At 42.5% G+C, this 21945-nt stretch overlaps 1 protein-coding gene across 2 annotated transcripts in view; it reads left to right on the top strand.

Moving 5' to 3' along the window:
* Positions 1-21945, top strand: part of SPTLC3 (serine palmitoyltransferase long chain base subunit 3) — a 65096-nt gene that overhangs the window by 30374 nt on the left and 12777 nt on the right. For both annotated transcript variants that reach the window (XM_053380618.1, XM_053380617.1), the window contains exons 3-9: positions 2360-2514; positions 4472-4620; positions 10052-10176; positions 10985-11078; positions 12440-12545; positions 15849-16068; positions 18046-18172. In XM_053380618.1, coding sequence (XP_053236593.1) covers positions 2360-2514; positions 4472-4620; positions 10052-10176; positions 10985-11078; positions 12440-12545; positions 15849-16068; positions 18046-18172 — 976 coding nt within the window. The remainder of the gene's footprint in view (positions 1-2359; positions 2515-4471; positions 4621-10051; positions 10177-10984; positions 11079-12439; positions 12546-15848; positions 16069-18045; positions 18173-21945) is intronic.

The raw sequence follows: 21945 nt of genomic DNA, 5'->3' as shown, positions 1-21945 counted from the left end.
TCTGACTAGTGTACTAAATAATGTGGAGCAAGATATAAATGGGTGCAGCCTGCTCTCCACCCTCCCCTGCAAAACAACAACAACCTTAATAGTATTTCAGATTTAGCACATATGATGTGAATATAATGCTTTTTTCTTTAAAATAAAATCTTCCTTAAATTGGATCTTATGAAGGATACAGGTGTGTGCTTGCAAGTTTCCATAAGAATCAGGTGGCACCAAAGTGAAATATTTTCTTGCACTGGTCGATAATTCTGGTGAGGTTCATTCAGAGGTGTTTGGAATCTGGGGGATGGGGAACGATACCTTGGCCTCTGCCAAGTGAGCGCAGACAGTACTGAGTTGGATGAACCAGTGTCCTGAGTCTATGTAAAAGCAGCTACTGATGTTCCTCTTACAGGTAGGTAGCCGTGTTGGTCTGCCATAGTCAAAACAAAATAAAAAAAATCATTCCAGTAGCACCTTAAGGACCAACTAAGTTTGTTATTGGTATGAGCTTTCGTGTGCATGCATACTTCTTCAGATACCAATGATGTTCCTCTGTGATAGGAAAGAACTCTGGCAAAGGTCCTGGAGAGCTGCTTCCAGTTAGAATAAATAATACTTGCTGACTTGGACAAATAGTCTGATCTGGTATATGCAACTTTTTCCCAGTATCCATTCTGCAAATTGACTTAATTTGCATATATCAAGTTCTAGGGGAAAGGCTGTTCAGACATAGACATAAATAAATATGAATGATCAGACTTGTCTTTTGAGTGCCACCCTATGAATGCATATTCATAGCTACATGACTTGCAGATGGATGGTCTCACATGCAGTTTTCAAGAGGTTCTGAATCTCTCAGCAAATAACTTTTTAAGAGATAGGGATAGTTGACACATTCTACGAGAATCTCGCCTCTCACCATGATGAAAATGTAGGTGTGAACCAGTCCTGGAGATGTGTCTGAAAAGCATAGGGTGTATTCCTATTATGCATGTGCTCTTTTCTCTTCTTACCCTTCCTACGCTCACTTACCTCAACCTGAGAAACTGTGTGTTGTCACCTCCAGTTACAGATAGTAAGGATGATCTCTTCTAAAAGACGGCAGAGCACGTTGCATTTTCTTCTGTTTATGTAAGAAAAATGCAACTTAGCATCACTGTCTGAAGCATTATGTTTTTCCTTTTGCAAATTGGTGGATCTGGCAGGGAATGCTTCCAGCACAGGGGGGAAATGCATTGTTGAAGTAGTTTGGTTTCAGGGGGCAGGTATATTATGCAAGGAAGCGGACTTCTTACCAAACATCAAATGCCTGGTTCGAAGTTCATTGTTAATTTGCTTATTAGTCTTCAAATCACTTGTCAGGTAGATGGAATGGCAACCCATTTGATCTAACAGATAGATTATTTTTCAGTGCAAAAGCTTCCCTTTTAAGTACCACATGGCTGGCTGGCTGGCTGGCTGGCAGACACAGAAGTAGACTGTCCCTAAGGTATGGTGTTACAATCTCACAAGAATCACAGAATTGTAGAATTAGAAGGGACCATGAAGACCATCTGGTCCAGCCCCCTGCAATTGAGGAGTCCTCCCCACAGCCATCCCTGAGTGGTCTCAAACCACCAACCTTCTGATTAACAGCCAGACAAACTGACCCATTGCGCCACTGCTAGTGTGCTAAGTCCCCTTTTAATTTTACAAAGTGCTTTTCATTCTTGCCTGTTTTGATAGAGGTATACATGCATACATACATACATACATACATACATACATACCAGAACACCACCAATGAAAGTCTACCTCTTGCCAGTCTAGATCGCACTATATTTATCTTACTAAGACTTACAGCCTTCTCTAGTGTGGCAGACTTGGGGGTCGGTGACAGGCCTAAAACCCCTCCATATAACAACTAAAATGTGCCCATCTTTAATCTCCAACCCCAAAGGCCAAGGAGGTAGATCTTAGAATGTTTCAGAGATGTCAAATTTTTAACTCTGTAGCAGGATGGAATGCTATAACTGGAGGACAATATCAGTTGTGCAGGGTTGTTTTTTTTTAATCCCACCTTTCATCTAAAGAACTTAGAACTACTGTTCTCTTATCATTGTTTTCCCCATCCCCATTTTATCCGTGCAGCAGCCCTGTAGGGTGGGTTAGGCAAAGAGACTGACTAACTGGCCCAACAATATTTGGGAAGCTTTGTGGCAGAGTAGGGATTTCAACCTAGACTTCCTAATCTTACCTTAACACTGTAACTAGCAGACCACATGCAGTCATGTGTACAGCTGTTTTTTTATATATAATAAAAAAGCCTTAGATGATGCATATATCCTTGAGATGTAACTTTGCACACTTCTTTTCCCTTTAAAAAACCTAGGATTTTGTACCACTTTATCAAGATTTTGAAAACTTTTTTACAAGAAACCTCTACGTGAGAATAAGAGACAATTGGAACCGCCCTATCTGCAGCGTTCCTGGACCAAAGTTTGATCTGATGGAACGTGTTTCAGATGATTACAACTGGACATTTAGGTGGGTCAGGCTAGTAAATACAGGTGATGATCGATGAAGAAAAATGTGTCTCTCACTCTCTTTCCATAGCTATCAGTGGAATTTTGTAATTACCTATTTTGTGATACCACAGAAATCATAGAATCACAGAATTGTAGAGTCTGGACAGATCTGTTTGGGAAGTCTTTTTATAAAGATTGTGTGCTTGAATTGTGACTCAAACCTAAAATTATTAATGGTTTCAACATAAGCCCTGTTCCTGTGTTAACTCACTTGCACAGAACTTGCATCTTGAAGCAGGGTTGCATTTCTGCCCTTGATGGTAGCCTGGCTGGCACATTACACCGTGGCCCAGGGCTTATCCCCACCTCCATTTGACCCCCAACTTTTGTCTGGGGGAAACCTGACATTTAGTTCTGAATTGGAACAAACTGCAACTGAGTTTTCCACGGATTGTTGTTTGCTCCGATTTAGCACTAAAGAGTGGGTTTTCAGGGGGAAAGCGGCAGGGCAAAGGCAAAACTGCTCAGACTTGTGCCTAGAAAGCATGGGACAAGCAGAAAACCACTTGTACCCTTTCTTTATAGGCACGGGATAATCAGAAGAGTGGACAAGCCCTTAGTGTAAGCATACACGCTCCCAAAGAAAAGATTGCAATCATTTTGCTGCTGCTTCCCGTTTGTTCTGCTGCTAATTGTGATGTCCAAGCCAGGACTAATCAATTAGATCTCCTGGACAAACCATGAGTTTTAAAACAAATAACAAACCTTCTGCTGACCCCGCCGAACTCTCCAGGGAGCACAGTCAGATACATGTAAAAGCTGGAGGGGGAGAGCTTCTATTTCATTAGCAAGTGCATGTATCATGTATATGCTGAACACCATACCAGCCAGATTAGAGTATCAGGATTGAACTCTGAGCTACCACAAACTTCAAACATAAATGCTATAGGAAATCCATGTTGTTAATCTGGAATTAATCCGAATTCTTTATTTTGATCGCAACAGAGAAAGGAACAGAGTACAAAGGGTATTGATCCTGGTGGCCAATTGCACTGGCTGCCAATTAGCTTCCAGGCCCAATTCAAAGCGCTGTTTTTCACCTATAAAGCCTTAAATGGCTCAGGACCGCAATACCTCAAGGACTGTCTCTTCCCATATAAACTGCCCCAGATTCTGTGTTCATCATCTGAGGCCCTTCTTCATGTGCCTCCTCCACTTGAGGTCTGGAGGATGGCAACATGAGAACGGGCCTTTTCTGCAGTGGCTCCCCATTTGTGAAATATTCTCCCAAGAGAGGTCCGCCTATATATTTTTAGGTGACAGGCAAAAACGTTCCTCTTAAACAGGCCTTTGGCTGATTTATATTCTACAACCTTTTAAATGTGTCTGTGGGAAGGGAGGGGTTTTTGTTGTTGTTGTTTGCTGTTTTGTTTTAATTATTTACTTGTTTTTATCCTGTATTTTGTTTTGTGAACCACCCTGAGATCTTACGACGAAGGGCAACATATAATTCTAATAAATAACAACAACAATAAGGGAAGTAAGAATTGCTTTTGAAAAAAGATTGTAACTTTTATAGATTACTTTTCAAATTTGAGGAACTATCACTGCTTAAGGAAATATAATTTTGCAAAATCCTTTCCAGAATACATTATTCAAATAAATAGACTGAGAGAAAAACACCCATGGAGCTGCTTGTGTGTTTGATGCAGGTGAAAAAGGACTTCATTTGTTGGCTGAAATGTAGTTCCTTGTGCAGAGTTTGCCACTCGCACATATGCTTTACCAATGACCAGATTTATTAAATAAAAGGAAACAAGGGCAAGGTTTATAGGGTCACTTCCATCATATAGTTTTTTCCTGTTGGCCTAACTCAGATCTTCAATTCAGGAGGTTTTAATAATGCCATTTATGTTTTATTACATCAACATTGTGATTTAAATATTGAAATAAGTTTTTTTCCCCCTTGGCTGTAGGTTCACTGGAAAGATAATAAAGAATGTAATCAACATGGGTTCATATAACTACCTCGGCTTTGCAGAAACTGATCCTAGCGCTTTGAAAACTGTGGGCACTATGCTGCATAAATACGGCACAGGCGTATGTAGCACCAGACAGGAAATGGGTAAGGAACAGTTTTTCAGTTACTACCACGATCTTTAGCGTTGGAAGCCCTTTTTTGGAAATGGCTAAAAATCCTATTGAGAATACATTTCTGGCTCCATTTCAAGCCACAAAACCATTTTTAAAAGTAGCCGTCATGCAAATTTATTGTACTTATAAGCTCCTTTAAAAAATCATTCTGTTCTCTCATAATATCAGCTGACAGGATCAGTATAGAACATAACTGTCAGGGAACTGCCATCGGAACGAGAGGAGGAGGAGGGGCTCCACGACGATGCTGGAGAGGGGCCAAGTAGGGAGAGAAGCAGGTCTCCTGTTGGGGAAGAAAATCAGCGCGACACCAGGGATGGAGGGAGGCCAGTGGGGGAAGCGGAGAGCAGGCTCAGAGACTCTTCACTGGACACCAGCGGGGAGAGCACAGGTCCTCCGCTACCCACACCCACCCTGCGCAGAAGGCTTCCGCGCAGGGAGGCTAGGAGGAGACTGGGCGTCAAACAACTTTTATGTTGGAAAAGGTTGAAGAAACGCCCACTGTTGGATTCTGCCAGCGACTGAACAGCCACGAAGTGAGGGGCTGTCCAGTCAGGAAAGGTTTAACCAGGCCACCTAGCCAGGAGTGGCGGCAACTTACGCACGAGCAACCCCATAACCATTATAATAACGTATTTTATATTAGTCACACGCAACATTGGGCAACGGTATCCAGGATTAGTTTATCTGCTCTGGATCAGTTATAATGCCTTCTGTGACGCTGAGGCTTAAGTCTTTCAATATCTCTAAGGAGTATTTGAATAATATGCAAATGCTTCACTGGAGGTATAAAAGTGCAACGGGCACGAAACAGACTAGCAGGGGCACCATTATCCTGGAACATTATCTCAAGAAAAAGCACAGTGACACCGACATAAAATTTTTTCCCATTTGGCGACTGAAGTCTGACCCATACATCAGAATTAATAATAATAATATTTATACCCTGCCCATCTGGCTGGGTTTCCCCAGCCACTCTGGGCAGCTCCCAACAGAATATTAAAAACACAATAAAACATCAAACATTCAAAACTTCCCTAAACAGGGCTGCCTTCAGATGTCTTCTCAAAGTCAGAAAGTTTATTTCCTTGGCATCTGATGGGAGGGTGTTCCACAGGGAGGGTACCACTACTGAGAAGTCCCTCTGCCTGGTTCCCTGTAACCTCACTTCTCACAGGGAGGGAACCACCAGAAGGCCCTTGGAGCTGTACTTCAGGGCCAAGGCCGTTTAGGGCTTTAAAGGTCAGCACCAACACTTTGAATTGTGCTAGAAAACGTACTGGGAGCCAATGTAGGTCTTTCAGGACTGGTGTTACATGGTCTCAGAAGCCACTCCCAGTCACCAGTCTAGCTGCTGCATTCTGGATTAGTTGTAGTTTCCGGGTCACCTTCAAAGATAGCCCCACATAGAGCACATTTCAGTAGTCCAAGCTGGAGATAACCAGAGCATGCACCACCTTCTCAATACTAAGAAAGTACTCTTGAGACAAGAAATTAAGTTTATTCATCTTCTTAATACAATCACACCGCATGGGTTGAATACATCTTTTGATTTGGGCTGTTTCTTGTAGTACCTCCTTAAGAAATCCTCAGTGTTTCAGTCTCTACTAATAAATGTCTACTGGTGGGCTTCCTCTGTGCTCTGCTAGCCAGCAAGCAGCAGTTGTCTCTACTTGTACCCAATGTGGGACCTTATTAACTTCACAGGGTGAGTCAGCCTGCTCATGGCCTGGAATAGTTTACACTACAGTGGAACCTTGGTTGTCGAACACTTCGGAAGCTGAACGCCGATAACCCGGAAGTGAATTCTTCAGTTTTCGAACGAGCCTCAGAAGTCGAACGGCTTCCTAGGCGCGTTTCTCCATTTTTTTTAACGAATTTGCCGGCCGGCAATTGCACCTCGGTTGTTGAACATTTTGGAAGTTGAACAGTCTTCCGGAATGGATTACGTTCAACAACGAGGTTCCACTGCATATAGTCTGGCTTGGGTTGCTACCATATTCTTCTATATTGTCAGCTGAAGAAGGAGTTTCTCTTCGAAACTGGGATCACCGGCCTCCAGTCCTGTTTGCTACAGCTGCTCCACCACTCCCAATAACTCCCTTGCATCAAAGATAATGAAAATATATCATTAATTGTAATATTGTACTTATTTTGACGATTCTGGAGTACTGCTTGCATGTACTGCATGCCTTGTAATAGCGGGTACATTGTGAGAAATACATTCGTGGTACTTTGCTTGCCATATATCGTGTCTTTGTATGCTGGCCTGAACCCCTGTGTTTTCTATTTGTGTATTTTCCTATACAGTGGGTTCCTTATTTTTGTGCTTGGAGTAAGGAAGAGGCAGAGTTTCTCCAAACAATATTTGTGCCTGCCAGCCTAAGCATGTAAATCCCTGCCTAGATTGAGTTAGTTCTATCCTTTTTGCATTAAAAGTTGGGCTTAGAAACATGTTGAAACTGAACTGGGTATTTCATCCCCATCCTGTGTATCTTGTCACAAACCTCCTGGTGATAAGATCTGGTAGGTGCCTCATGGTTTTTCTTGAACACCTCACCTACCACCCACAGAGGTTCCACTCTAATTAGAAATGTGCAAAGCAAAGGGCTGGTCTTGCACACCCTTGCCAGTCAGGTTTGACTTATGCAAAGATGAATCAGGAATTAGTTCTCATTATGTTCTGAGAGCCATTGACATGCAGATGTAGCTGCATGTTAATGTAGCCTGAAACATATCTGTCACACTGGTTTTTGCCCGTAATATGGACGAAGGTGCTTTTGCAACATCATGGAGGTGACCTTGCTAATTGTAGGAAATTGTATTTGGTTAGTTCAGTTGAACAGCCGGGAGTGTTCCATTATCTGATGATTTGTCATAGAGTAATCCAATAGCCATGTCATAATTTCCAATTTATAGTGGTCATCTGTAAAAATTTGGAAGCTATTGTGGGGAGGCGGGAATCTTAAGAGTAAACTTGTGTTACTTGTTTTAAGAATTCATTGGTCTGAATCTAGAGTAGCACTTCTGCAAATGGGCTGCAGTCCCAGAATTTTCCGCTTGCTGTTCCAGAGGGTCCTTCAATCTTCTGGAGCAGATTGTCAGACAGGGGAAATGGGGAATCAGCAAAAACTGACACACACCACATCCTGTGAGCAGAACTTTGCACCTGGGATCTCTGGATCCAACTGAACATAGTAACTGTGTGTGTTATATTTCATGAAAGTACAAAGGTAGAAATACTGTTTGTTTGCTTTTTATTCAAACAATAATTACCAATATTTGGTGCTGGCAAACACCTGTTAGCCCACATATACCTTGGCTTTTGTCAGTTGAGAAGATTTTTTTTTTTTAATTAACTTTACAATACTGCTGTGCCACTTAGCAGCTAGAGCTCACCAGACAGTTCAGAAAACAGAGGTTCAAAATATAAAATGCAAGAACATAACAATAAACGTAACATAAAATCTAAAAACCAGTTAAGACAGCCACAGAATAAAACCAACAGCAGAAACCAGTAGCAGTGCAAGAATCTAAAAATCATCAAAATATATTTAAACCTGAAGGATTAAAATTGTGAGAGGAGAGTGACCTCAGCGGTATCTCAGAAACTTGCATTTTTTGGGTGTTTGTATGTGTTGGACATGGTGGAACAGCCCAGCAAAGCCTAATCATGTTTAGAATACAGACTGACAGTTGGGGGGGCAGGGGAGAAACCAGTTGAAAACCAGGCAAGGGAATGAAATGGAGTATCCTGTCAAAGGGCACGGGGCTGGTTTTCAAAAACCTGGAAGAGGAGCACCCCACGTATTGCAACAGGCTTTATGTAGATACATTAGGCCTGGCATTCAGGGTAAATCCACAATGCCTTCTAAATCAACCACAGGAATGAACTAAAAGTCTTTGCTGTTAGTTCCCAGCCACTCCCAATAATTTCCATAAATAGATAAATAAAATTGAGGAGGGATTCCTGAAGGTGGGAAGAGGAGGGCCTAAAACCATCCAAACCCTTTTGTGGATATTTGCACTCAGCACATGGTTAGATCTACTGACTTTCTGGGTAGAGTAGGGCTGTGGGCAGGGGCATGTATTTAGCCCCGCCCCCAGAGCCACATGACTCCTCTGGTCCCTTTGTATGTTTTTAGTGAACTTTTGCAGTGGGGAAGGAGCCATGGATTAGTTAATCAGAGCTGGTGCGTCTCCATCATCAGATCTTTGGCTTTGTTGGCCTTTTACAGCTCCTACTTCACCTAAGTAAGGGAAAACCGCACTTGAGATTGAACACTTGGATATGTCAGCATATGGGATCTTTTAAATAAAAACATTACGTGTGTGTCAGAGGCTCAGGAGGAGAAGCACAGGGGAGAGAGCAAATAGAGAGCGGAGGAGAGGAATCCGAGGGGAGCGTAGGGGAATATGACAGTGACCCGAGAGATTCCATGAGCTTCTCCAGCGAATCAGAAGATTCCCAGAAGGGGGCGCCTAAGGTAAGGGCGAGGTGGGTCCCAGGGGAGACGCACCAGAAGCAAGGGGCCAGCGGGGACTCCCAAGGGAGCAGCGGAGGATCAGGACCAGCTCCCCCACCAGAGCGCAGTGGGGGGGAAGAGTCACATGAGTCAGGACCAGCCTCTCCTCCAGCGGGGAGAGAAGATGGGTCAGGGATAACCACGCCCCCATCGGAAAGTGGGGAAACGGAGGGAAGGTCAGGTCCAGCTAGCCTCCCCGAAGGAGGGAGCAGTGACACAAGTGTAACGGTCAGAAGGAAAGTGGGAGGCTGCGCGCGCGCGCCAAGTTCAAATGTGCAGGAGCGCGGGACAGCAGAAAACCCAGATTGGGAGCCAGGTCCTAAAGCCCGGAGGAGGGAGGGGGAAGAGTCAGGGGACTCAGCGTCAGAGGAGTCTAGGAAGGGTGAGACCCCGACTAGCAGGTGGACCCAGAGAAGGAAGGAACAGAGGAAGAGGTGGAGTAAGGCTAGAATCTTAAACTGGTGTCAGGGGGGAGGAGATTCAGATGGAGCTTCGGCGGTCTAAGGTTAAAGACGTAGCGTTGCACGCTGCGCGTGTGGAAGTGAAACTGAACTTCAATAAAGACTTTTATACTAAAGAAGGAAGCAGCGTTGGTCTTGTGTGAGCTGGGACCTTGGGCAGCGCTGACAGTACGTTTATTCATTTATTTCTCTCTAGAAATATTTATATGCCGGTACATCACAATAACATATCAGAGCTCTCTGCAACAGTTGAAATAAAACCACACAACAGAAAGATATAAGAAGCTCAAAACCATTCTCATGTAAGATTCGGAGTAATCTGCTGGGTATATCCACTTCTTGCAAACTGTCTGCTTTGATTTTCTTGGGAAGTACTAATGTGATCTGTAAAACTATTTTTAATTGTTTCCAACAGGCAACCTTGACAAACATGTTGAGTTAGAAAATCTGGTGGCAGAATTCCTGGGCGTTGAAGCGGCTATGGCATTTGGTATGGGCTTTGCTACAAATTCTATGAACATCCCTGCATTGGTTGGGAAGGTGAGTGAACGACTTTAGGAATGTCCATATCACAGGAAACTTATGGACCTTGTGGAATGTGATGCCCAGGAAAATGTACCTGAGTCATCCTTGCCAGTTTTAGGTGCCAGGCTAAGACATTTTAATTTATCCAGGCTTTTGATAGTTAAGTTAGCTGCTATTATGCTACTCATCTTTCAGTGTGCTGAGGTAGACTCCATCCTTCTTAATTTATTGTTGGGTGGGCGTTTTAGGAATTTTCTACTGTATGGTGTTTTTAATTTGACTGTTAGTTTATTTTACCTGTCTGTCTTTTATATTGTTAACTCGCTATAATACACTTTTTACAAAATGAATAACAAATGCGATTAACAGTGATAGAGATAATTTTGGGGTGGATGACTCGCTCAGGAAGGAAACATTAGTGGTGATAGTGATTTATGGCAAGTTGAGCAGCAGATTGTAACCCTGAATATTTCAGAACCTTTTAGAAAGTAACCCCCACCCTTTTTAAGAATGAGTGGTTGGAACAAGATGGCTAAACGTTTCTGTGTTCCATTTGTCAAAAAGAAAAATAAACACCTTAGACCACAAAGACAAAAGGCATAACCAAAGTTGTCTGTTTCAGTTCATTCACCCGACGGTCCGAAGATTAAAGTGTTGCTTCCATAAAGATTCATGTTCAGAGCAGGCTTCCCTTGAACCTACTAAAGACCCTTCTTACAATATTTCTCAATCAATAAACATTACAATAAAAGTAAAAAATTGGACATTGATGACAATTGCCAAGCCCAAATAACATATTGTGATTCGTTATTTACTTCCACAGGGAAGTCTTATTTTAAGTGATGAACTGAACCATTCTTCACTTGTTCTCGGTGCAAGGCTCTCAGGTGCTACAATTAGAGTCTTCAGACACAACAGTAAGTATTAATACTGGGTATGTTGGGTAAACTGACTTGTGTACACGCAAGGAAACTTCTGTCAATTGACATATGAGACTATTTCACTATTTCACTGGAGATAAAGCATGTTAAAAGGTGTTTGTACTTCTCATCCATTTAAAAAGAAACACAGCTTGCTGTTTTGCACAAAAGCCCTTAAATTACCCAGGTTGATCTGTGGTATTCAAAACTTTTGGAGGAAACTTTACTGACTCTCTTTGTTGTGAAACAATTCCCATGCTCCAAAGTTATTAGAAAAACTGTACAAATGAGTAACTAAAAATGGCCCATACTTCAGTTGGTGCATCAGTTAAACTTTTATGAGCACACTATATACTATATAGCAAATTACGTGCCTGGCTAACATTGTTTAGGAAAAAGAAACTACCCATATTAGTCTGTTGCGATAAAAAAAAAGTCTTGTGGCACCTTTTTAAAGAATAATGAATTTTAGCATGGTGTAAGCTTTTGTGGATTTGAATCCCTGCCATCAGATGTATGGAATGCTACCACAATCTGGCAGAATATACATGGGTGTTTGTGTTATGAGCAAGCACTGATCTCAACATTTTATATCAAACATGGAATGGTTGGGAAGACAAAATCCAGCTTCAGTATAAAAGATCAGCATTAAGATAGTTGGTTTACTGAAAATTTAATATGGTTGTATTATAAACTAAAAGTATCTTCTACCCCACTGCTCACTCAAGGTAAAATGCACCTCTCACTAATGGATCCAACGTGTTTTGGTTGTTGACTGGGGTTGCTTCTCAGGGTCATGTAAAGCAACAGGCTTATTATGCAGTAGAGAGCTTGGAAGTTTGTAAAACGTAGTAAGACCAACTCACAACTTAACTTGTACGAATTCATGTGTACATGCTTGGCTGAATTTATTTTTTTTAAAGGTGGGCGTCTGGGGGGAAAACATTAGCAGTCTTACCTGCCATTGCACTCAGCTTGGGAGAGAATTCAGAGGTGCAGGCAGAGTGTTTTAACCAATTTTGGCTTTATTCACTATCCCCCACATAAATTGAGAGCTGACTGTGTGTTGCAAGAAGACACCCATAAAAACACACCCCACCATGAACAGTATTCTAAATGATGACATTCTTGTTCAGGAAAGAAGTCACTCAGATGTGTCCTTGAACAATTAAATTGTTCAAATATTTAAAAGGATGAATCCGCTGCTGGTCTCCAATTTTTGAAAAGCACAGACTTTTGTTCCCCAGAGCATGACAGGATTACGGTCTTCCTTATTGGAAGGAGGGATATAAATGTTCTGCAAAGAAATTACATGAATAAATATCTGATGCACTGCTTTCTTGTGTTTTTGTAACCAGATATACAAAGCTTAGAAAAGCTTTTGAAGGAAGCAGTAATACATGGACAACCTCGAAGTCGGAGAGCCTGGAAAAAGATTCTGATTCTTGTGGAAGGCATTTACAGGTATGCAGAAATTGCAAATCCAATGCAAGCACAAGTTGGTTTTCTTCCAACAAACCATAGGTGATGCTGACCACTGTTTAACAGTTCAAGCAGCCAAGAGAATACTGTATCTGAGTGGAAGAATGGTAAGCAACGAAGCTGTGTAAGGTTCTGCCTCCCACCGTCATTTTTCAGATCATATTTGGTATCCCGAAGCAGCTTTTTTATCAGTTTGGGTGCACAAGGAACGTGGTGCTTATATTCTCCCTACAGGCCAAAAATCAATTGTGGGGGCGGGGGCAATTTTGATCTGTAAAATTTAAGGAGGAAGACATAATAATAATAATAATAATAATAATAATAATAATAATAATAATAAAAAATTATTATTATTTATTATTTGTACCCCACCCATCTGGCTGGGTTTTCCCAGCCACTCTGGGCGGCTTCCAACAAAGATGACAGATACACTAAAATGTCACATATTAAAAACTTCCCTGAACAGGGCTGCCTTCAGATGTCTTCTGAATGTCAGGTAGATGTTTATCGCTTTGACATCTGATGGGAGGGCGTTCCACAGGGCGGGCGCCACTACCGAGAAGGCCCTCTGCCTTGTTCCCTGTAACTTGGCCTCTCGCAGTGAGGGAACCGCCAGAAGGCCCTCGGAGCTGGACCTCAGTGTCTGGGCAGAACGATAGGGAGACTTAAGAAGCCTCTTCCCAACCAACATTCTGCTGCACAAGTGCAGTCTGCCCCAGCTTGCTTTGTGGATTGCTTGTTTTAAAAAAAGAGAGAATTTGATGGGACGTGGGTGGCGCGGTGGGTTAAACCCCAGAGCCTAGGACTTGCCAATCAGAAGGTCGGCAGTTTGAATCCCAGCAACGGGGTGAGTTCCCGTTGCTCGGTCTCTGCTCCTGCCAACGTAGCAGTTGAAAAGCACGTCAAAGTGCAAGTAGATAAATAGGTACCGCTCCGGCAGGAAGGTAAACGGCGTTTCCGTGCGCTGCTCTGGTTTGCCAGAAGCGGCTTAGTCGTGCTGGCCACATGACCCAGAACCTGTACGCCGGCTCCCTCGGCCAATAAAGCGAGATGAGCGTCGCAACCCCAGAGTCGGCCACAACTAGACCTAATGGTCAGGGGTCCCTTTACCTTTAATGAGTCATTACCTTCTGTTTTTTCTTTGGTTAGTGGCTGGTCACCATAACTCCAAAGCCTTATTCAGCTGTTAAAAGTAATTTGGAAGCGGAATGTGGAAATGAGGACTAGAACCCTGACTCTGCCTCCTTGTCCCCATTCTCTTTCACTCCCTGCCATGATTTGGAAGACAATGGGTCTGTAGCTTCTAATTCCATAGGCTCCTTGCATTGTGTAGAACCCCCATCTCACAAGAGACCTCCATGAACGTGAAAGGCTCCCCACTGCAGACATGGGAGAGCTGAGCTGGCACCTTTCTTCCTACTCGTGCATTCTGGTTCCAGATTATGGCAATACAGCTCAGGATCTTAAGGGCTGCCTTCCCCCATTCGATCCAACCTGGACCCTGTGCTTGTCATCTGAGGCCCTTCTCTTTGTCCCCCCTCCCTAAGAGGTTTGGAGGATGACAACACAAGAACAGGCCTGTTCTGTGGTGGCTTCCCATCTGTGGAATGCTCTCCCCAGGTGTGCATGGTTCATTCATTCATTCATTCATTCAGCCTTTGTTGGCCTAATGCGTGCCTGGTGTCATTATTACATCATTATGTTAGGATATTTCCGTTCCTCCTTAAAAAGGAAACAGGCTGTTGTGTGTCACATGCCTGTTTACTTCCTGCTCACTGGGAGTTTCCGTTTTGTATATAGCTTTTGTTTCTGGCTGTTTTCCTCGACACGGATGCAAGCAGTCATGTTTTTTCCTTTGTTCTGATCGATGTTGAATAAAGCTGTAAATATGCTCTCCTGGGTGAATCTTCCGTTGTGGAAACTCTGCAGAAAGGGTGTGCACGAGTATTGGAATGTGTCTGAGGCTCATGTCACTAATTGACTGATGCTGTTCCAACGGGAGACCGGAGATCGTCTGGAGACGACGTGGCTGCCTGATTGCCCATGTCTCCCTGGCAGTATCCCAACACACTACACTATCATTTGGATAACAGATGGTATATTAATAATAATAATAATATGCATATGAATAGGGATCATGTAGCATGATTCTTAAAACAATAAAGGATATATATCTGTGAGAAAGACACAGATTGCTTTTGGTATTTTTGGAAGGCTTTTCTTTTTCATAACATGTCATGGATGAAAATCTCTAGAGATCTTTTGTTTGCATAATGAATTGCACTTGGTCTGAATGTTGTGTTGCATACCAAACTGGTCAGTGTTGTAATATTTCTGCAAGGTGTTGGATCTCTTCATCAAAGCAATCATGTTATCTGAATTTAGCAAGTAGAAGGGTGGATGGGAAATAATAGAGCAATGAAATCATGAGTACACCCACACTTCCTGCTTAATGGCATCTGGAAGGTGTCTTCACTGTACTCTTTTCAGTTCCTACTAAAAACGTGTTTTAGACCAGCCTATATGTAATGTTGACATGTTTTAACTAATTATTTTAATTGTTTTTGACTGGATCAAGGAGTCTGTGCAAGATGAAAAATGAGTGGAGACCCCCCTCCCTCAACAGATAAAGCCAGAGTTTAGAGTAGAGAGGTTAGGGAGTGATATGATGCAAAAACAGCAGGCTGGAAAAGCAGAGAGAGAGAGCGCCATGCTGGATCTCCGGCTGAATCCAGGGCTGTGGCTATGGGAGAAACAAAACCCTTTTGGGGTGTTGACGCAGTGAACCTTTCCATCACAGGCTCAGGTTATATACAGGGTGGCCCAAAAGTAGGTATACTGCTTTAGAATCCACTTTCTTTGTTCTTTGACTCAAGAAGTTCTCATCATTCACAATATCGGTAAAGAAAAATAATTGGTTCTTTCTTTGTTTGTTTGTTTTCAAACGTATATCTACTTTTGGACCACCCTGTATGTGTGTAGATAAACTATATATCCTAAAGACACCACCGTCTCCACTTCCCTTTTGGGACACTCCTTTGTTGACACCTAAGGAATAAACAAGAGTCCACAGCTAAGCTACTTTTGGTTTGTTGAACTCTAGTGCTTCTTTGTCTCTTGCTGGTAGCTGCTCGCGAGGACAAACGAGTATACTTAGGTTTTTCTCCACTGTGGCTTGAGCTGCTTGGATGCAATCAATAGCATTATGTCCATATTATGCAACAATAGCTACAGCTGAATCAATTAAGTGCTCATTTCTCAGCTGTTTTCTTTTGTTTCCCACAGTATGGAAGGCTCCATTGTACGCTTGCCGGAGATAATTGCCTTGAAGAAAAAATACAAAGCCTATGTCTACTTGGACGAAGCTCACAGCATAGGTGCCGTTGGCCCAACAGGAAGAGGAGTTGTGGAATACTTTGGAATGGATCCCAATGATGTTGATGTACTGATGGGAACATTCACCAAAAGCTTTGGAGCAGCAGGGGGATACATAGCAGGCAAAAAGGTATTGGCATCAATTGTCAGCATTTGTAGGTGTGTAAAAACTCAAATGCCAGTGATTGCTAACCATTTCAAAAATGGAATAAGACCTAGGTTGCTATAGCAGTCAGGAAGCAGATATCCTATTCTGGTACCTAGAAAATCCTGCCACTGCTCATGTTTTTGCAAGAGTTTTTGCTCCCTTGTGTGTATATTTGCCCTAGGTTTGAAGGGCTTCATGTGGTTCCGTCTGCATCCACGGAACAGAATATTCCAGTTTTGAGGTCCCTCTCTACATGGTTTTACAGAGTTCACATATTTCTGAATGAATATCATGTCACAAATATACAGCTCTTTGGATTCTCCTGTTGACAGTAAACATTGTTTCTGCTGCATTTGATAACTGTGCCAATATTTCATCCCACTATTTGCATGCAGGTTGTTCATAGTAAGCACTTTCTAATTAATGTCATTGAATATGATGATGTAAGGGGGAAATGCAGCAACAATTTGCACACTGGTAACTGAGTTCTCAAATGGTTTTTTGGAATGCCTCTGAATTCCTTTTGTTATTTGATCTTAAGAAAGTTTTAATGATTTCTCTGTACTGGGCACATTACATGTCTTCAGAAGTCATGTGCTTGCTGCAAAAATTGCTCTTTGCTTGGGTAATATTGGGGAAAGGTGCAGTTGCATACAGCTTATATTCAAGTCCTGCCAAAGGCTTGTAGCTAAACATGAATGAATTTTACATTGACTGCATAGTTTCCTTAGGGTTGTGAACTTTCAAGTCTTATGTTGCTTGAGTATAAACAAGTAAAACTGTGAGCATGCTCTGTTTTGTTTTGCTTTGTTTTTGTCTGCAGGGGAAACTGTAGTCAGATTTTTCACTTGAGTCAGCTTAAATTGGCTTCTGTGCTACTCTTTGCATCAGATCCCTATTAGCACTGTCTAATAACCTCACCTCTGAGACCAGAGGTGTGCTCAGTCAGACACACCTTTGAAAAAGACCCAGGTTTCAGGTATTGAATTGCAGATCATTTAATTAGGCATTGCTACTGTGCCAGGACTAATTTAGCATTAAACTAATTTGAAACACTGTTGAAAAATAAATTTCCTGATGTACTTTTCCCTTCAAATATTGTGGGTTTAGGCTGAATAACCTTTTTCTGAATGAGAGAGCTCCGTGCTTCCTTTTAAGGGATTGCAATAGAACAAAACACTGAACCCATAAACAGAGATAGAATAGCAGTTTATTTCTTCTGGGTCCAAGTCCATGGGAAGGACTATCTCTAAAGATAGTGCATTAAAATATCATCCTCTGCTGTCTATCTGTTCTCTCATTACTGGGAAATTTGGAAGCATGATGCTTCTTGCCATGCACTGACTTTTTAAAAGTATGCCCTTTTGACAGTTGCTATAAGAGTACTTGGGGACGCGGTTGGCGCTGTGGGCAAAACCTCAGTGCCTAGGACTTAGCGATCGTATGGTCGGCGGTTCGAATCCCCGCGGCGGGGTCAGCTCCCGTCTTTCGGTCCCAGCTCCTGCCCACCTAGCAGTTCGAAAGCACCCCTAAGTGCAAGTAGATAAATACTTTATAGCGGGAAGGTAAACAGCGTTTCCATGTGCTGCGCTGGTGCTGGCTCGCCAGAACAGCTTCGTCACGCTGGCCACGTGACCCGGAAGTGTCTTTGGACAGCGATGGCTCCCAGCCTCTTAAGTGAGATGAGCGCACAACCCTAGAGTCGAACATGACTGGCCCGTACGGGCAGGGGTACCTTTACCTTTATAAGAGTACTTGAGGTAATCAGTGAAACAAATAGTTGATTTAGCCATTGGTTCAAAAGTGAGGTATGTTTCTAAAAGTTTTGCATTTCGGCTTACAGTTGAGTGTGCAGCCAATTCTGGATCTGATTGCTCTTGCCACCTGCAAACTTCTGTTCCAACAGACATAAGGAGGTTTTGGTGTCTGCGCTAAAACTTTATTCTGTTTTTATTCCAGGAACTAGTAGACTACTTACGGGTTCACTCCCATAGTGCTGCATATGCTTCATCTATGGCTGCTCCAATAGTGGAACAAATCATAAGAGCCATGAAATGTGTCATGGGAATAGATGGAACCACAAAAGGTAGGATATTGTGGTGACTGAGAAGATTTCCTTTTATAGTTGTTTGAAATGGGAGGGGGGATAACAGCATTTCACCTTAAGAAAGGCATGCTTGTGGATGAATGCAACTGATCATTTGTGGTCAATGTATGAGCAAAACATAGCATTTGGGGGACTTAATTCCTGGCCTTCATACACCTGCAATCACACTTTGCTTGGAGGATGTTGTTAGACCAATATTGGTGCAGTGATTCTGACTTGGTAGGTGTATGAAGCCAGGAACAAGCATCAGGGATCATGTGCTTCTTCACTCTTGCTGTCTCAAGATCTTTGTTGTAAGCCTAAACTGACACTGAGTTACATTTCCCCATTTTAGATGTAAAGGGAAACTGATTTATTTCATCAGAACTGAAGTGCTGACACTTCAGTGTGCAAGAAGACAAGCACACAGGTCCAACACCCTATTCCTCACGTCATAAAACATGTCTCACTGTGTTGGGCTGTTTGTAAGGCATAATAATTACCTCCTTACATGGTGGAAATGTTAGTCTGAATAAAAGAGTCACTGAACTGTTTCCCATAAACTTCTATATAACATAGAACAAATCATGGTCAGCAGTCCATGGGGTGGCAGTGACCCAAATGTCCAAGTGATTAAAAATTAAATGTTATATTTATGAGTAACCCTGTTAAAAGGAATATTCTTGCAGAATTTTGGGTTTGTTTCCTGTCTTGGATGAAAAAAATGGCAGTTGGGACAAAGGTCTTATCTGCTTATGTGAAATGATGCCCAGGTGGTTTGGGGCCAACAATAAATTAAGTTTTTTTCTGATGTGGTTGAATTTGGCCGACATGTTTGGTGGGGCTTCATATAAATGCATCAAGAGGTGCCCAGATAATTCATATCAGCTTCCCAGTAGCAACCACAACACCAGCATACTGAGAAGCAGGCACAAGTGGCCAGTACTGAAGAACAGTGCCTATGAGATGCTAGCACAGAATGGGTGTACTTTGTCTCTATAGCATTTTAACGCCATAGTGTGTAGAATTGTTATACAGTTTCTAAAGTGGTGTGAAAGAGGGTATGCTTCATCTATAGCAATAAATAAGAGCACACACGTAAAATTCGATTTATGGACTGCTTTTTTGCAAATATACTTGCCAGTGGAGGGCAACATTGCACTGTAGTTTCCCAAAATGATAGTATTCTTTCTGGCTGTAAGAAAGAAACATAAAAGGTTCCATCTGCACTTTTTTTCTTCTTACCTTTTTGAGCTAGTACAGATCCACAGATACAGAAGTTCTCAGAACCTGCAGGTTCAAGGGTTGTTGCATTGCAAGGAGTATAGTAAGGGGAAACTAACTGCAGTGGCTTTGATGCACACTAGCACATTGGGCATCCACTCAAGGTACAAGCTTCTACAGTGGTACCTCAGGTTACATACGCTTCAGGTTACATATGCTTCAGGTTACAGACTCTGCTAACCCAGAAGTAGTGCTTCAGGTTAAGAACTTTGCTTCAGGATGAGAACAGCGTGGCAGCGGCAGGAGGCCCCATTAGCTAAAGTGGTGCTTCAGGTTAAGAACAGTTTCAGGTTAAGAACGGACCTCCGGAACGAATTAAGTATGTAACCAGAGGTACCACTGTACTTTCAGTTGAACTGAGTTAGCTATAGAGCGTGCTTTTGTTTCCATCCCTGCCTCTTAAAAGGATCGCGTCAAAAGCATTTTTAAGGAGTGATTGTTTAAAAACTGCCTTCTTTAGCACTTGCACCTGGTGTAGCATAGTGACAGGCCTATTTCTCAGTAAGGTAGAAAACGTCAGTCTTGAATATACTACCGGTACTTCTCATAAGGGTGGAAGTGGTGGAAGAGATACAAACATGACAAACTAGTATATTGGAGAGAAGACTAGGCTAGGACAATTACGGTATATCCAAATGAGCTTCAAGGGACCCTTTTAAAGGAGTGAGGAAATTGTGCTTCTCCTTTAAGCAGGAAGGTGGCAGCTGTGGCATTCCCTCCCACCCAGCCCCAAAGCTAAATGATCTGAAAGGGCATCATGCTCAATAGCATTAAAGGCCTTTGAGGATAATCTGCAGGCAATTGATAAGTATCTGAGATAAGGAAATAGGATAAAACTCTTCATCTAAGCCTACGCACCTAAAGCTGATTCAGCAGCTTCTTTCTGATCTGCTCAGAAAGCAATAAAGATGACTTCCCACTTCACTAGAATAGAATTGCCCCTTCCATATAAGTGAATGGAGAAGCCTGTTTTGCAAAAGTTCCATGTCCATGCTGGAGTTTCAGTAGAATTCCTCTTTGAAGCCTTGAAAAGGGAACAATGTGAGCAGGATCCTGTTTTTTATAAATCAATAGAACCTCTGTTGTTAGTCCATTGCAAATTATTCTGTTTTAGCGTGCTAAAACAAAACCTGGATGCAGCAGGCTGTTTCAAAGCCTCTGGCTGGGAAAGATTTAACTTCTTAGTGTGCTGAATTCTGCAATATCTAGTAGGTTCAGAAATGAGCTGGAAAGTGGGCTTCTTCCATCTGTGTCAATGGAATGAGTTATTGGACTTTGTCTTCCTTCAGTTTACAGAAAGAGAAGACTTTTAGACAGGGAATGATGAGCTGTGTGCCTTTGCTTCCAGATTTTATGTAAAGTTCATAAGCTGTTGTGAATGGAACACAGGGAAGAGCCAAACTCACTTGGGTTGCTTCTTACCCCAACCAACAGAGTGGCAAAGATTAAATACAAATAATCATTCATTAAAGCTTCAAAATAATCAGTTAGCTTACTGGGCGGGAAAACCAATTCCCAACCCCGGGTGGCTGGTTCACTAACATTTGGGCTCTAGCTTCCATGGTTAAACTAGCCAAAATGATCCAAGTCAGAGAGGGGAAATAGAGTTATTACCATTTTCCTAAAAATATGACTTTTTATCATGTATTGGTGTAACAAGCCAAAGAAAAGAGAAATCCATATGATTTGTTGGGAATATTGTGAGATTTTGATTTATGAATTTGGCAAATTTCCTGGAATATTAGATATTTACCTAGCTAAATGTACTAGTTTTTTAAAATTTCTATTGAATCGTTTTTCCTTCTATCTTTCTTTGTACATTGTTTAATGTACAAAGGGTTCTCTGTACATAGAAAACAAGAATATTCAGGAGTAAGAAGCCTAGGCCAGACGCCTCCTCCCTGACCAGCTAGTCTTTTGTAGGTGCTTTATTTTTTAATAAAGGGACATTATTTTTTCATTATTTTTTAATGAAGGGACGCGGGTGGCGCTGTGGGTAAAACCTCAGCACCTAGGACTTGCCGATCACATGGTCGGCAGTTCGAATCCCCATGGCGGGGTGCGCTCCCGTCGTTCGGTCCCAGCGCCTGCCAACCTAGCAGTTCGAAAGCACCCCCAGGTGCAAGTAGATAAATAGGGACCGCTTACCAGCGGGAAGGTAAACGGCGTTCCGTGTGCTGCGCTGGCTCGCCAGATGCAGCTTGTCACGCTGGCCACGTGACCCAGAAGTGTCTGCGGACAGCGCTGGCTCCCGGCCTCTAGAGTGAGATGAGCGCACAACCCTAGATTCGGACATGACTGGCCCGTACGGGCAGGGGTACCTTTTACCTTTTACCTATTTTTTTAATATTGAGGACCTTTCCATCATGTGTGCACATACAGGCGCACACACAACAACAGTCGAAAGGGATAATGCCCGAACACAGATTTCACCACCTGGGTGAGAATTGTGTCCCACAAAGATGCTTAAGATTTTTAGTGAAAATCTG

The sequence above is a fragment of the Podarcis raffonei genome, chromosome 3, assembly GCF_027172205.1.
Source record: "Podarcis raffonei isolate rPodRaf1 chromosome 3, rPodRaf1.pri, whole genome shotgun sequence".
NCBI lineage: Eukaryota > Metazoa > Chordata > Lepidosauria > Squamata > Lacertidae > Podarcis > Podarcis raffonei.
Note: the sequence above shows the minus strand (reverse complement) of the source record. Positions and strands in the feature narration are given on the sequence as shown.